The sequence below is a fragment of the Sorex araneus genome, chromosome 5 (assembly GCF_027595985.1).
Source record: "Sorex araneus isolate mSorAra2 chromosome 5, mSorAra2.pri, whole genome shotgun sequence".
Lineage (NCBI taxonomy): Eukaryota > Metazoa > Chordata > Mammalia > Eulipotyphla > Soricidae > Sorex > Sorex araneus.
In genome coordinates, this window is record NC_073306.1 from 198,218,076 (window position 1) to 198,232,478 (window position 14,403).

At 42.9% G+C, this 14,403-nt stretch overlaps 1 protein-coding gene across 1 annotated transcript in view; it reads left to right on the plus strand.

Moving 5' to 3' along the window:
- Positions 1–14,403, plus strand: part of PARM1 (prostate androgen-regulated mucin-like protein 1) — a 104,830-nt gene that overhangs the window by 52,513 nt on the left and 37,914 nt on the right. Inside the window, exon 2 of the mRNA XM_055140217.1 lies at positions 13,265–13,966. Within this exon, the coding sequence (XP_054996192.1) occupies positions 13,265–13,966 (702 nt within the window). The remainder of the gene's footprint in view (positions 1–13,264; positions 13,967–14,403) is intronic.

The following is a 14,403-nucleotide window of genomic DNA, read 5'->3' on the forward strand; positions in this document are numbered from 1 at the left end:
TAAGTAAGTGTAGAACTCTAATTTCAGCTCAGTTAATAACTCTATACTGATCATTCAGTTAACAACACTATACTCAATACTGGAAATTTATTAAGAGCATGTTCCTATGCTCTCATAACCATAAGAAAAAGAAATTAACTATAGGAAGATGACATACTGACTTTGGTGATCATTTCTCTGCGTGTATAAGAAATAATTATGTTGTTCATAATAAATGTACACAATTTTTGCTTTTGTTTTCCTTAAGTTTGGGGGCCATCACCTGGCAGTGCTCAAGGGCACTGGCTCTGTGCTCAGGGATCACTCCAAGAAGTGCCTAGAATACCATATGCAGTGCCAGGATGCAAACTAGGTCGGCTACATGCAAGGCAAGCATCTTATCCCCTGGACAATCTGCGGTTCCAACACAATCTTTACTTAAAAGCAAAACCAAAATAACTTGGATAAAGAGAAGGTTGATGACAGATTAGAGAAACCAGGGATGCTGATTTGATGGGGAAAGGTCGCCTGATTGTCAGACTTTGAGCATTAAGCCCAAAAGCCACTTGGAGACAGGAGAAGATGCAAGGTATTTAGACCTGAAGTCACTGTAAAAATAAAGCCATGAGGTAAAATTGCTTCTGCCTCAAATTTTGCCTGTGTGCATTTAGGGTGTCACTGTTTAATCCCACCGTTGCCAGAGGGAACATAGGCATATATTTGAGAAGTGACTCATAAAGTTTAAAATGGGCAGAGTTACTTTTTTGAATATTTTTTTCCTAAGCAGCAACACTTAGTTATCCTAAATATGCATACCAAAAGCAAAATTATTCTTTAAATTGAGCTACCAGTGGAGCCAGCTTCAGTAATTTGCTCAAGTTAGCTCATGTCGCCAGATTCTGTCCGTGCAGATTGATGTATTTAATAGCATCTGTCAGCAGTGACTGTGGACTCGCATTTTAATGGATTCCCAAGTTTTCATCAGAATATGCTGTGCTCCAGTAACAGTGCCAGTGGCGTCTCCCCAATTGATGCTGCTGACACTTCCCTTAGCAGAGGTGGTTCTGCTGCAGGCATTTGAAAGATACTGAGGACAGCAGCATTTGGAGGCTGGATGACAAATGAAACACAAAGATAATGTTCATGTGGTTGTGTGTGCCCGAGCAGTGATTTATATTATGTTAAGCAGAAATGCAAACACCATGAATTAGAAAATCAAGATACATCTTTCTAGAATAGTGAATGCTATTAGGGAGCAAGGACCTAAGAGAAGCTAGAGTTTTAGGTGTGCTAAGAGTCAGAAAGCTTTCTCATACCTCAGGCTATCAGGTAGAAGGTAATTAGTCATATTAAATGAGGACCCAGCATGAAATTTCTTCAAAGAGTTAGTCCCCCTCATTTCAAAGTATTTAATTAAAATTCATTAGCCACAACATCTCTTGCATAAGGCATCATTCCTCATATTCATTTCAAATGATTTAGTTCCTTGGAAGGAATATTGCGGCAAAGAAGATTCGATCCTAGGCTGTTCTAATACCAACAACAACAAAAGGAAACCTGTAAATAAAATGTTTACATCTTAGTTTGTGCTCTATTTACTGAACTGAAACAAAACAAACAAAAGCCCAACTGAATGGGGGGAAGGAGGAGTTTGGGGTCGCATGCAGTAGAGTTCAAGGCTACCCCTTGTGCTTGATTTGCTCAATTGGAACTAAACAAACCAAAGTTTAAGTCGGGGGTGGGGGAGTGGGAAAGTTTGGGGCCACACCCATCAGTACTCAAGGTTAGTCCTGGCTCTGCATTCAGGGGTCACTCCTGAAAATACTCACTGGACCATATGTGGTGCCAGGGATCATCCAAGGGTTGGCTGCATGCAGGAAGCACCTTAATCCCTGTAATAGCTCTTCAGTTCACTGTATCACTGTCATCCCGTTGCTCATCGATTTGCTTGAGCGGGCACCAGTAATGTCTCCATTGTGAGACTTCTTGTTACTGTTCTTGGCATATAGAATACACCACTCTCTTGCCAGGCTCTCCGAGAGGAGCGGAGGAATCGAACCCTGGCCGCCCGAGTGCAAAGTGAACACTGTACCCGTTGCACTATCGCTCCAGCTCTTCAGTTATCCAATTAAATTTTCCGAAGTAAACTAATGAATGATGCCTAAAACCTAAAAATAATGCTTCGTTGCCATCCCAATGTGTTTCTGATTAGAGCTCAGAGCAGATAATGGCAGGGCAGCTTGTAGAAAAGAATATGGAACAGGTCCGGGATAACTGCAAGTACTATCCCTCTGCTTCCTTGGCCTACTGCAGTCAGTTTCAAGAATACTATTGGAAAATGCCCCCAGAAGTTAACAGTCAAATACAAATAATACGTATCTCTGTTTTCCCTTTCCTTTCTGCTGCCTCGGTGCGAATGTGTAAGGCAGCTGAGGTTTCACATTGGTCTCTAGAATACCTGCTGGGAAATTGACAGGTGCGGCTGCCTATTAATTAAAGGTACAGCATCCCTGGGGCTCACAGCTGATGCCAGGAGGAATAATCATCTTCCTCTCATGAAACCTAAACAATATCCCCATTGAAAATCACTACCAGGTTAAAATGAGAGGATGTATTTGGGGCGCAGCTTCCTGCTACACAGAGGTCAATATAATAAACTAATATTTATGGACCTCTTATTTGTGAATCAGGTATTATGATAAGCCTTCTTCATGGTCTGTCATTTCTATTTCCACTAAAGGAAAGCTTGACTAGCAGTGCTTGAGTCCTCGAAGACAATATTTTGCATTTAATAAGAAGTCTGGAGACAGGCATCCCACACTACTTTGGCAAGATCAACAGTATCATTAAGGATAAAGGTTATTTATCTCTCTCTTTTTTATCATCCTTTGGGGATTTCTCTTCACAAGATTGCTGCCATTGTGCCATACATCATATCTATATTAAACACTTGAGAGATAGGGAAAGAGTAGAAGCCCTGTCTTACATGTTCCCTTTATAAGGATGTAAAAATTTTCTAGAAGTCTCCTTGCTTTCTAACAGTCTCATTCCCCCAAGCTGGAACTGAGCGGGTAGGGCATTTGCCTTGCATGCAGCTGACCAAGGTTTGATTCCTCCATCCCTCTCGGAGAGCCCGGCAAGCTACTGTGCTTGATAGTCCATGAAAAAGGTTTATCCCACCCGCACGGCAGAGCCTGGCAAGCTACCCGTGGCGTATTCGATATACCAGAAACAGTAACAACAAGTTTCACAATGGAGATGTTACTAGTGCCCACTTGAGCAAATCAATGAGCAACAGGATGACAGTGACAGTGATATATATGTATATATATATATATGTATTTTAAAAAATAATTCTCATAGTAATTTTATGAATGGACACATTCTTCTCTCTCCAATATGCATATATTAAGGACAAAGTTATTAGAATATTTGCTTGCTTATGGTTATGTTTGACTTTTAACATATAGCTATATAACAAGATAATTAAGAAGGCAATTTTTTAAGATAAACTACTTCAAGAGTTTAAATCCAAGGTGGAGTACTTGGTTGTAACACACCGAAAGTTCTTTAATCCCTTCTGTGTCAATTTGCTGCTTATTTATAAAATGAGAAGAATGATATTAATGTATGTGTATTGAACAATTAAGTGACTTAATATGTAAACTATCTAAAATTTCGCTTATAATAATGTTAATTAACAAAGTATGTAGAAAGTAGCCTGTTTGTAATATGCTAAATAAAACTAGCCTAAATGTCCATCATTTGTAGAACAAGTAAACGACTTGTGATATATTCACACAATTAAATATATTACTACACAGCAATAAAAAATGAGTTATTAATGCATACAAGTTAATCCCAAAAGAGTGATAAAATCCAGACATAGGGCCAGAGCAATAGTACAGCAGGTACTATTGTATTAAAAAATCCTAGACTTTATGCATCCCCACATGGAAAGTTTAGAAACAGGTAAAAATAATCTACAGTAAGAAAAGTGTCAGAATAAGAGACCTAATTTTTATAGATCATATCAGTGACTGGCAATGATGGAACTTTCTGGTGTGCTGAAAGTTTCTGTGAAGTTCTATGATCAGAATGCTGGTTATGCACCTGTAAAGTATGTTGCTTTGTACACATGTGTTTGTATTCTATGTATATAGTTCCATTTTAAAAAGACATAAAGAAACATGAAAAATACCCATTCATGCAAGAACTGAATAATGAAAGTAGGTAAAGGGATATACATGATAACCTTTCAGTATCTACATTGCAAACCATAGTGGCCAAAAGGAGAGACAGAGGAGAGAGAGAGAGAGAGAGAGAGAGAGAGAGACAGACAGACAGACAGACAGACAGACAGACAGACAGACAGACAGACAGACAGACAGACAGAAAAGTATTTCCCACAGATGCAGGAAGGGGGAGTGGGAGGGAAAGAAATTGGGAACATTGATGGTAGGAAGTGTACATTGGTGAGGGAATGGGTGTTGGAACATTGTATAACTGAAACCAAATCATGAACAACCTTGTAACTGTGTATCTCAATACTCTTTCATACTGATGGGCACCTTTGATGAAAACCCTTAGAAGAAAATGTGACAAAGGAAGGAAATTATTGAGTCCCAGGAGTCATGAGTCAAGGGCTGTCTTATTTTGGAACATCAGTCTACATCAGCAGACTCTTCTCGAAGTCAATCTCCCTTGACTTCCCTCCCTATCCAATGAGGATATGTGTCTGCACTGGGGCCGTCCCTGTCCTCCCTCCTGATCCCAGGGTGAAAGGTAATGGACACTGGTGATATAGTAACCAGAAATACGATATCTAATTGCACTTTATGGGCATTGTCCTGTGATGACTCAAACTGAGTATTTGAATCACCACTAAGAATGCCAGGATGTATTCCAGGATTCCTCCCAAGAACAAACTCCACTTCCAAAGGTAGAGAGCCTTTGAAAGGTGACAACCTAGAGCTCTAGCTGTGTGTACACCAAGGTGTCACAGATGCTTGGCTGAGCTGCTGGAGGCAAGGTAAGGTCAGGGCAAGTGTGTGTAGGCAGAGAAGGCAGTGGTGCAGTTGAATCAGGGCTTCCTCAGCCAGTTGGACAATTCCCAGGCTAAAAAGGTCTTCTAATGGAAGAGGTTCTGAGTCAAAGCAGGCTGATATTATAGACTTTCTTTCTTTTAAAAAGTTTTATTGCAGTAAAATTGATTTATAACAATAGATATTTCAAGCATACAGCATATTTGACATCTGCATCATGTTCACTAGCAAAAGTCTCGTTTTCCTACCCAAACACCCACTCACAGAGGAGTTTGGATAAGATGTGGTACTTGTACATAATGGGCTCTAACCCGGTTAGAAAACAGTATTTATTTTGCCCCTCCAAAATAAATACAGTTTGTAAAACACTGATTAAAAGTTTAAGTCCACCATAGTATCCCTTCCCTCTCTGTACATTCTCCTCTCCTAGCTTTTTCTCTGTATCTAAGAGTTTGTTTCTGTCTTGTTTTGTCTCTTCATATTCCACCAATGAGTGAAATCACACAATATTTGCCCTTTTCTAGCTAATTTCTTTTGGCATCACGCCCTCAGGGCTAATCATGTCAAAAATGGCAAGATTTTACCTTTCTTAAATAGCTACAGTAGTTGAGTGGTTTTATTATAGACTTTGAGTTCTAATCCTTTCCGGAGACTGCAGGGTCATGGAGTGACTTCATTGTGTTGGGGCCTCTACACCGTGAGATATAAGGAAGAGGATGTTACTCTCGTAGCAGGCAAGGAACCACTGCATCTTACAAACATCCCACTTTTTACTTTTCAATCCCATTAAAAAAGACTTTTTAAAAAATTTTTATAATAGAACAAGCAGGAAAGGCATAGGAAACTTAATTGTGTCCCCAGGTCAGAGAGTATGGCCTACTAGCACCAGAATAAGCAGGGTAGAAAACTCCAGTTTCAGTGTACCGAGGGTAACCATCTGAGTGACTGATTTTAAGCTAATCTCTACAAATCAACAGAATCGATACCTTCATCCCTTCCCTCACCTACATCCTTCCAGAAATGTGAAGCAGGTATACCCAAGCTCCTTGGGAAATGTGGGGGTTGGAGAGGCAGGACGGTGGGCAAGTCACTTGTCGAACATATGGTTGATCTAGGTTGGATCCCTGAAATTCCATGTGGTTCCCCAAGCACTGTCATGAGTGATTTCTGAGGACAGAGTCATGAGTCAGCCCTGAGCACTCCATGCATGGCCCCAAAACAGCAACAAGGAAAGGTGACAGGTCAGTCTCTATCCTGGCCCCAGAATCTCCTTAGTTTCATTAGTCTTGGGGCCACTGGAGGGACTCCTGATAGCGGACTGCAGGCCTCTGGGTAGACCACAGGTACCCCAAAAAAGCCAAAATGGTATCTTCAAAATTTCACCAGTTGACATCATTGCTCAGCATGGTCTCCTCCTGAGGTCAAACACCACAGTAACCCCCAAATTAAAGATAATCAGGTATTGGGGGAAGGGCAGGGTGAGATTCCTAAGCAGTGGTTGGGGGCCCAGAGACCATTCGCAACAATAATTAACAGAACAAATGGAATGGTTCAATGCTCAGTCCCAGCACTATGGAACTGCACAGCTGTGGTCTGGGTTCTCCAGTGCTTGGGGCCATTTGGCCAACCTTGTGCATACAAGAATCTGTTCCTGACACCTTTACTACATCCTCAACCCCAAAGATAAAGAGCTTTGATGTGAATTTAATTGAAAAATGCAGTTGCTGCATTGGGGGTGGGGATATATATCTATCCCCAGAAAGTACAATATTCTCACAAATATTATTCTCTCATTAGCATTCGCAGCACCCACAGGGAACCCGGCAACATTATTAGTCCTGTTTTTGTGGCTCTGGAAGTTGAGTCATGCATTAGGTCTGATTCTGATTCAGTGGCTGGATTACAGAAGCCCTGTTCCTCTTCTAGGACTAAAATCTTATCTCCTTTTTATAAACAAAACATTCCAGAGAAAATGGCTTTTCTACTTCAGAACGAGTATCTTCTTAAAAAACGCCTGATAACTTAGGGACATACAATTCTGTCCAACATATGATTGCTTCCAAATACCATATGTTTGTACCAGACTGATTAGTAACAGTTTTGCAGATGTTATATGAACCTTCTGGAGTGTTTGGTGCCTTCCGCAATCCCAAGCAAAGGCAGGACAATATGGTGTGTTCTATGTGAGCCCCCTAACAGCTACATATTTCAGTTTAAAGACCTAGCAGCTACATGAAAATACATGTATTATTTGAAGGTTATTTTCCAATTTTCTTTCAAATGCTTGCTAAAGATTAATCCATTTGATCCAGTAATCACAAGGCCAGCCTGTGTTTGGGCCAGATGACTACCAACCAGGACTTCCAGGATGGATGACTGGTCAGCATCAGGCAGCGAGGAAAAGAGAGAGAGACAGAGACAGAGAGAAAATCCTGCAGCTTCCAAAATGGAAGTAAGCAAGCAAAAATTGCAAAAGTCTGCTTAGAAGCCGATCCAGAAATTTATAGTGGCTGGGAGCGATAGTACAGCAGGTAGGGTGTTTGCCTTGCACGCGGCCGACCCGGGTTCAATTCCCAGCATTCCATATGGTCCCCTGAGCACCACCAGGAGTAATTCCTGAGTGCAGAGCCAGGAGTAACCCCTGTGCATCGCTCAGTGTGACCCCAAAAGAAAAGAAAAATGGAATGAATTCATATGGTCAGATAACCCTGTTAAAGATCACTTTAGTAGCCTGCACTGGACTACTGATTCTGGAAGTTAGAGGAGAACTCAGATTGCCTTACAAACAAGGGGCTTCTGAAACATGCTTGCATTTCTCAGTACAATACAATGGGGTTGTTAAAAGCTTAATGGGGATCCAGATCGTGTCAGGTTCAAGTGGTACCTGTTACTAGCTGAGAGGCCTTAGAGAAGTTATTTCACCTTTCTTATCTTTCATTTCATCAGCTGTGAAATCAAGATAATAGCGTTAGTGACTTTCATTAAATGAGATAATGCATGCAGAGCACTCAGCTCATTCACTCGCTCAATATCTAGATCTAAAAGCAGATTTTCTAGTATGGACCTCTGGTGAGAAAATCCCCTATGCCACGGGAATTTTAGAATATAAAGTTTTATATTATATAAATAAAAAAGTTTCCCACCAGCAATTACGTGGTCACATGCCAGATTCAGCACTATGAAATTAAAAGATGAGGTGCTGAAAGTACAGTGAAGTATCCAAGTGGAGGATGTTACAGGGAGAGTTTAGAAGGGGAATTGCAAAGTTCCTTAAGTAACAGGGTAAACCAGTAGGAAGGACACACAGAAGTATTTCAGGCAGAGAAGAGGAAAAGCTTGGTATGTCTGAAGACATGGTGTGTTTACAACTAACACTGGAGAGGCAGATTGAGGTTGAGCCATAGAGAACCTTCTAGACCCTGAGGATTTGAAATTTTATCTCAGTGCAGGAAAAGCTGCTGCAAGCTTCCTTTCCTCTTCTCAATCCCTAAAAGAGAACCAGGCAGTGCCACTGGCCTTTGGTGGCTGTGTGGAATAACCCTTAAGTGCTGCTTAGCCTGCAGATGTTCAACACCCACGGGGCTCTGCCAGGTAGGCCTGGAGTGACTCATGAAGTCAGGGCAGCAGGCAGACGGACCTGGCAGTAACTGGAGAGGGTGTCACTGTGTTTTGATCAAGTTTCACCAAATTTGCCAAAGCATTGTCAACATGTGTTCTCAGGTACTTTACAAACCAAGGTTAAGAAAGGACACAGGGCAGGGAGGTAGGGGAGTAGCACGGGGAATCAGGCAGCCTGGGACCTGACCCAGGTTGCTGTTTCTGAGACCCAATTCAGGGCACGGTCATTGTCTACTTGAGGCAGATGTTGCAAAGCCCTATTCCTGACCCCACTGGGGCCAAGCATCAGGGGCACATGTGCAGACTGTCTACTCTGGAAAATCCTGCAACTCTTCCCTCCGTGGGAGAGCTTGTCTTCCTGCCCAGTCTTTGGCCCTCTGGCCCCTCCTAGTCCTAACAAGGCAAGAATCGGGGAGCAAGTAAGTCAGACATAGTTCTTTTTTTTTTTCTTTTTAGGTCACACCTAGCAATGCACAGGGGTTACTCCTGGCTTTGCACTCAGGAATTACTCCTGGCGGTGCTCGGGGGACCAGATGGGATGCTGGGAATCAAACCCAGGTCGGTCACATACAAGGCAAAACCCTACCCTCTGTGCTATCGCTCCAGCCCCAGACATAGTTCTTTCATATATCAAGAAGTTATAACTATATCATTTATAACTTTACAACCCTTTATCCCTGAGGTAAAGACCAATATACAGGGAGACAAATAGTTTTCTCCCCAACAAAGAATCTGCTTTCCATTTTCTGAGCAATAGTTTGTCTAACATTCTTACACACCAAAGCTTTGACCTCACCAAACTTGAGGAAAGGCTACCATTTGTTTTACCTTCAGTGAGGAATTTTACATTCCCCTGAAGTTGGCCACATCCCCCTACTCTTCTCATTTGGTCCAAGTCTAAGAAATTTTGTCCCTGAATCAATGTCCTGTTTCGGGCCTTCACTGCTGAGACAGCACCCGCCATATATGACAGTGTCACTCTCTTTTTGAAACAATGTTTCTTTCTTCTCTAATTTAGAAATTAATAGATTCACGGCTGGGGCAATAGTACAGTGGGTGAGTCATTGCCTTGAACACAGTGGACCTGGGTTCAGTCCCCTGAGGCCTGGCAGGAGTGATCGCTGAGTATAGAGCCAGGAGTAAGCCCTGAGCACTACAGGTTAAGCCCCCTGAAAGATAATTGATAGATTCTTGTAACTCTTCCATTTTCTTTTTGTTATTGTTTGTTTGTTTGTTTGTTCTGGGGTCACACCCAGCAGCACTTAGGGTTATGTGCTCAGGGATCACTCCTGGTTGACTTGGGGGACCATCTGGGGTATGAGGATTTGAACCCTGGTCAACCACATGCATGGCAAATACCCTCCCCATTGTACTATCATTCTGGCCCCTCTTCTATTTTATTTTCTTTTAATATTTTTAATATTTTAATTTTTTTAAATTAATGAATCACTGTGAAATACAGTTACAGGCTTACAAACTTTAGTGATTATGTTTTAGTCATACAATGATTGAGTATCCATCCCTCTACCTGTGCCCATTCGCCATCACCAATGTTCCCAGTATCCCTTCCCGCCACTGTCACCGCATCCCTCCCCTATCTCGCAGCTCCTTCCTCTGTGGCAAGCAAAGTCCCTTTTACTCTTTTTCTCCTTTTTTGGTGTTATATTTTGCAATACAGGTACTAAGTGGCCATCATGTTTGGTCCATAGTCTACTTTCAGCACACATCTCCCATTTTGATTGAGCCCTCCAAGATCATTTACTTAGTGGTGCCTTCTCTATCCCAGCTGCCTTTTCCTCCAGCATGTGAGGCCAACTTCCAAGCCATGAAGCGATCCTCTTGGCCCTTATCTACAGATGACTGGTTAAAGAAACGTTGGTACATCTACCAACTGCACTACTATGCAGCTGTTAGAAAAGATGAAATAATGAAATTCGCATATAAGTGGATGGACATGGAGAGTATCATCCTAGGTGATATGAATCAGAGAGGGACAGACATGGAATGACTCCCCTCATTTGTAGAATATAAAGTAGAGATAAAGGTCTTCTAATTTCTTAAAGACAGGTTAAAACTAGTTTTTGTCTTCAAAAACACACAAAAAAAGCCCTATTGCAGTGGAAAGGTATGTGGAGTACTACATATTAAGTTCCTTTTTCCTCGAAAGGTCAGTTGTGCTGTTTTGACCAGCTTTGTTGTGGCCAGGGCACAATGGGGAGGAGAGGGTCAAAGGTCAGAGGTTCTAGTCCTTAACTGTACAGTAATGATTTTTTTTTTCCAGGAAACACTGTCCAACTTTGCCTCTTATTTGCATGAAGTTCAGTTATATCACTTTCTTATGCTGGACCCTCCCTTAGCACTCTTCCGTTGTAATTTTTGAAAAGCCTTTGAAAATCCATACAGTCTTTGAAAGTCAGAGCTGTTTGATTTATTAACATTCCACTCAAAACACAAGTCCTAAGCCAGAAAGAGACCTAAAAGTAGTGGAGCAGATGTCTTGCATTTGAGTAGACCCCAGGTTCAAACACTGCATCTGCCTGGTCCCCAAACACCAAGGGATGTGTCTCCAGTGGCTCCCAATACTGCCAGGCGCAAGCACGGAACCATCATGCCTGCTAGGAAAGCCCCTCTAAGAAATAAACAGTGGGTGGAGAAGTGGTGCAGAGGGAAAGGCTCTTGCCTTGCATGCTGCCTACCCAGGTTCAATTCCTGGCACCCCCACATGGTCTCCCAATCACTGTCAGGACTGATCCCTGAGTGCAGAGCCAGGAATAAGCCCTGGACAGTGCCAAGTGTGGCCCCAAAGTAAAATATATATATATATATATAAACAAAAACACATGCCCTGCACATCAGAAAACAGAAAGTATATTTCCTCAGACTTATCTCAGTGATTCTGAATGTCGAGGCTCCATCCCCAATTTAAAAGAATTTGGAGTTGGGGCTTTGGAGACCTAATTTGGCTTAACTAGTTTTTGATGGTGGGACTCTTCTAGAAGGATCAATGATCTTCTATGAAGAGAGCTTTATCTTTTGATATCTCTTGTCTTTAAACAGACTGTATTCACTTTTACTCGGGGTGTTCTATTGCAACATGCTCTGACATCCAGATGACAGACACTTCATACTTCACAGGTGCCGGAGTCCACCATAGCTTGAACTGTTACATGGCCTGATTGTGAGGCTCAGACTTCTGGCTAGCAAATCAGCAAATCTCTTATCAATTTTTTGTTGTGGCGGTGGTGCCAGGCCTCAGAGCCAAGGTCACACAGGCAAGGCCAATGCTCTACTGCTGAGCTACATCCCTAGCTACATCCTTTTATTTAAAGTAAGCCATTATTTTGGTAACAAAATAAATGTTAAATTCAGTTACATAATGAGAATATTTTTTTCCGATGGGTTCTGTGGCTCAACTTCTCATTAGATACTGGATATGCCTGGGGTGGAACGAATTGTTAAGCAGTTCAGTGTCAAGTATCTGAATCCCCCCTATGAATCTTTCCCCTCTTCTTCAATGTTATGATGTATCCCGTGTTTTATTCTTTATGAATCAGCTCAGATAACATTGTGATAATGGGGGAAGTGGTAAAAGTGGTTAGGTTGGGATATATTTTCAAGGTAGACTCCTCGTGAGTCACAGATAGATTTTCTCTGGGAGGGAAAGATTTGCATTGATGCCATCTTCATTTTGACTGACCGGAAGCTGAATGGAAGCAGGAACCATCCACTTCGATGAAAATGACTAGGGGGAGGGGGAGTCAGTTGGGAAAAGGTTGGGGCCATCATCAAAAGATGTTTTAAATGAAAAGAGAAATCATAAACCAGTATCTAGCAGAGTGTTGGCACCATTGAATGAATGAATTTATGAATTAATGAAACAAACTGGATAAATCGAGAAAAGTGAAGGAAGAAATAGTATCAATACTAAATTGAACACACCAGCAGAACATTTCGCAAAAGGATATGATGAAAATCCCAGACTAGAATTTGGGAGAACTGGGTTCCAGTCTCAGAAGAGATTTCAAATCTCAGATTCCTCTTCTCAGCTGGTTTTTTGTTTTGTTTTGTTTTGTTTTTTGCTTCTGGGATCTCCAGTCTTTTCTCCCCTGCTAGAAAGTGACAACACATCGGTTCTTCCCTGTCACCTTCCCCACAGTCTCAGCTTTCCTATATGGAAATGTAGAATTCACTGTCTCAGGTCAGGGGAGAGCCAATAAGAGCAGCCTCTGAGAGGTGCCAGCCGCAGCTTGCACCCCTCACACACCCTGCACATCACCAGAGGTACAGTGGAGCAGAAGTATCTTCCGTTTTGATACAGTCTCATCAAATCAGCCTCCCCAGAGAGTCCCACTATTTAAGGGCAAGCAGGAAATAGGATTTGTTTATTCTATGTGTTGGCTGGATTTGTGTTGACTAACCCACTAATTGCCCACAGTAAGCCTTCAGGCTGGTTCCTGCTGATAATCACAAAGGGAATTCCAGCAATTTGTGGGGAAAAATAATGTTAGAAAAGTCACCTTCACAAGAGTGAGAGACACAGCCCGTGAGGAGAAAGCCGTCCCCAGGGCACTGTGAGACAGCCTTCCTCTCAGTTTCATTAACCTCTACTGCCTCTCCCACAGGACTGAGGGTACAGAGCTTGCCTACGTCAGTGCCTTCGCCTGTGTCTCTTCCGGTAAAGACGACCCCATCCACAGTCACCTGGAGCAGCCCTCCACAAAGCCCCCCTGCCTCGCCCACGAGTGGCGCAGCGAGCAGCTCTGGACCCCTGGTCACAGCGTCCACCCAGACATCTCCACACCTGAAGAATGTTTCCGCAACGCCCAGAGAAGAGACCACCAGCCTGGTCACCCAGCGGGAGGTTACAAGCACAAACCCCTCTTCAACAAGCAGCGGTGTCCACTTAACAACATCACCCGTGGAACACAGCTCAGGCGCCCCAGAAACCAATGTAACTGCTCCGGGATCTCAGTCTCCCGCCGCCGGGACGCCCACACTCGCCTCCCCTCAGGCTCCAGCTTCATCGCCCTCACCGCTGCCAGTCACGTCGCCAGAGGTGGCTTCGACCTCTGTCAGCTCCAACCACAGTTCCTCCGACAACAGCACCCAGCCCACGGCCGTCCCCACGTCTCCAGAGACCACAGCACAGGAGCACAGCTCTGGGGCTACACCCTCCCCGCACGTCCCGGCTGAGCCTGTGCCCACGGAGACGACACCGCAGACAACCAAGCCGGCTGCAGTGACCCACCTGAAGGAAGAGGCCCAGGTCACTACCACCTCCCCCGGGGTGATCATGCAGGAAGTGGAGCACGCGCTGAGTTCCGGTGAGTCTCTTCTAGAACTCTCTGCTCTCTGCTTCGGTTAAGCCAACAGTTGACTTCAGTCAAGGTTGGGAGTGCTCGGGCTGAGTTGAATCCCAAGAATTTTAACGACAGCGCACTTTATTTTTAGTCACTTAATAATTTCCACATGGCATCTCACTAATTGTGGCCAGTCGCCACTATTGTGATTTGTCTTCACACAATGTCACAGGGGATATAAACAAATGGAACTCTAAAGAGAAGGGTTAACGATGTGACTTTTAGTCAGCTGTCTAAGTTTGAATTCTGGCTCCTGACCTAGTTGTTGCTTCTCTTTGTGTTTTTCTTTTCTCCTCTTATGTCGTAAAGGACACAGAATAATTTCTATAGATAGCATATGTTGTGTTTTGTTTTTAAGATAGCATATGTTTGCTATGGGAATAAAATGAGATGACTTATAA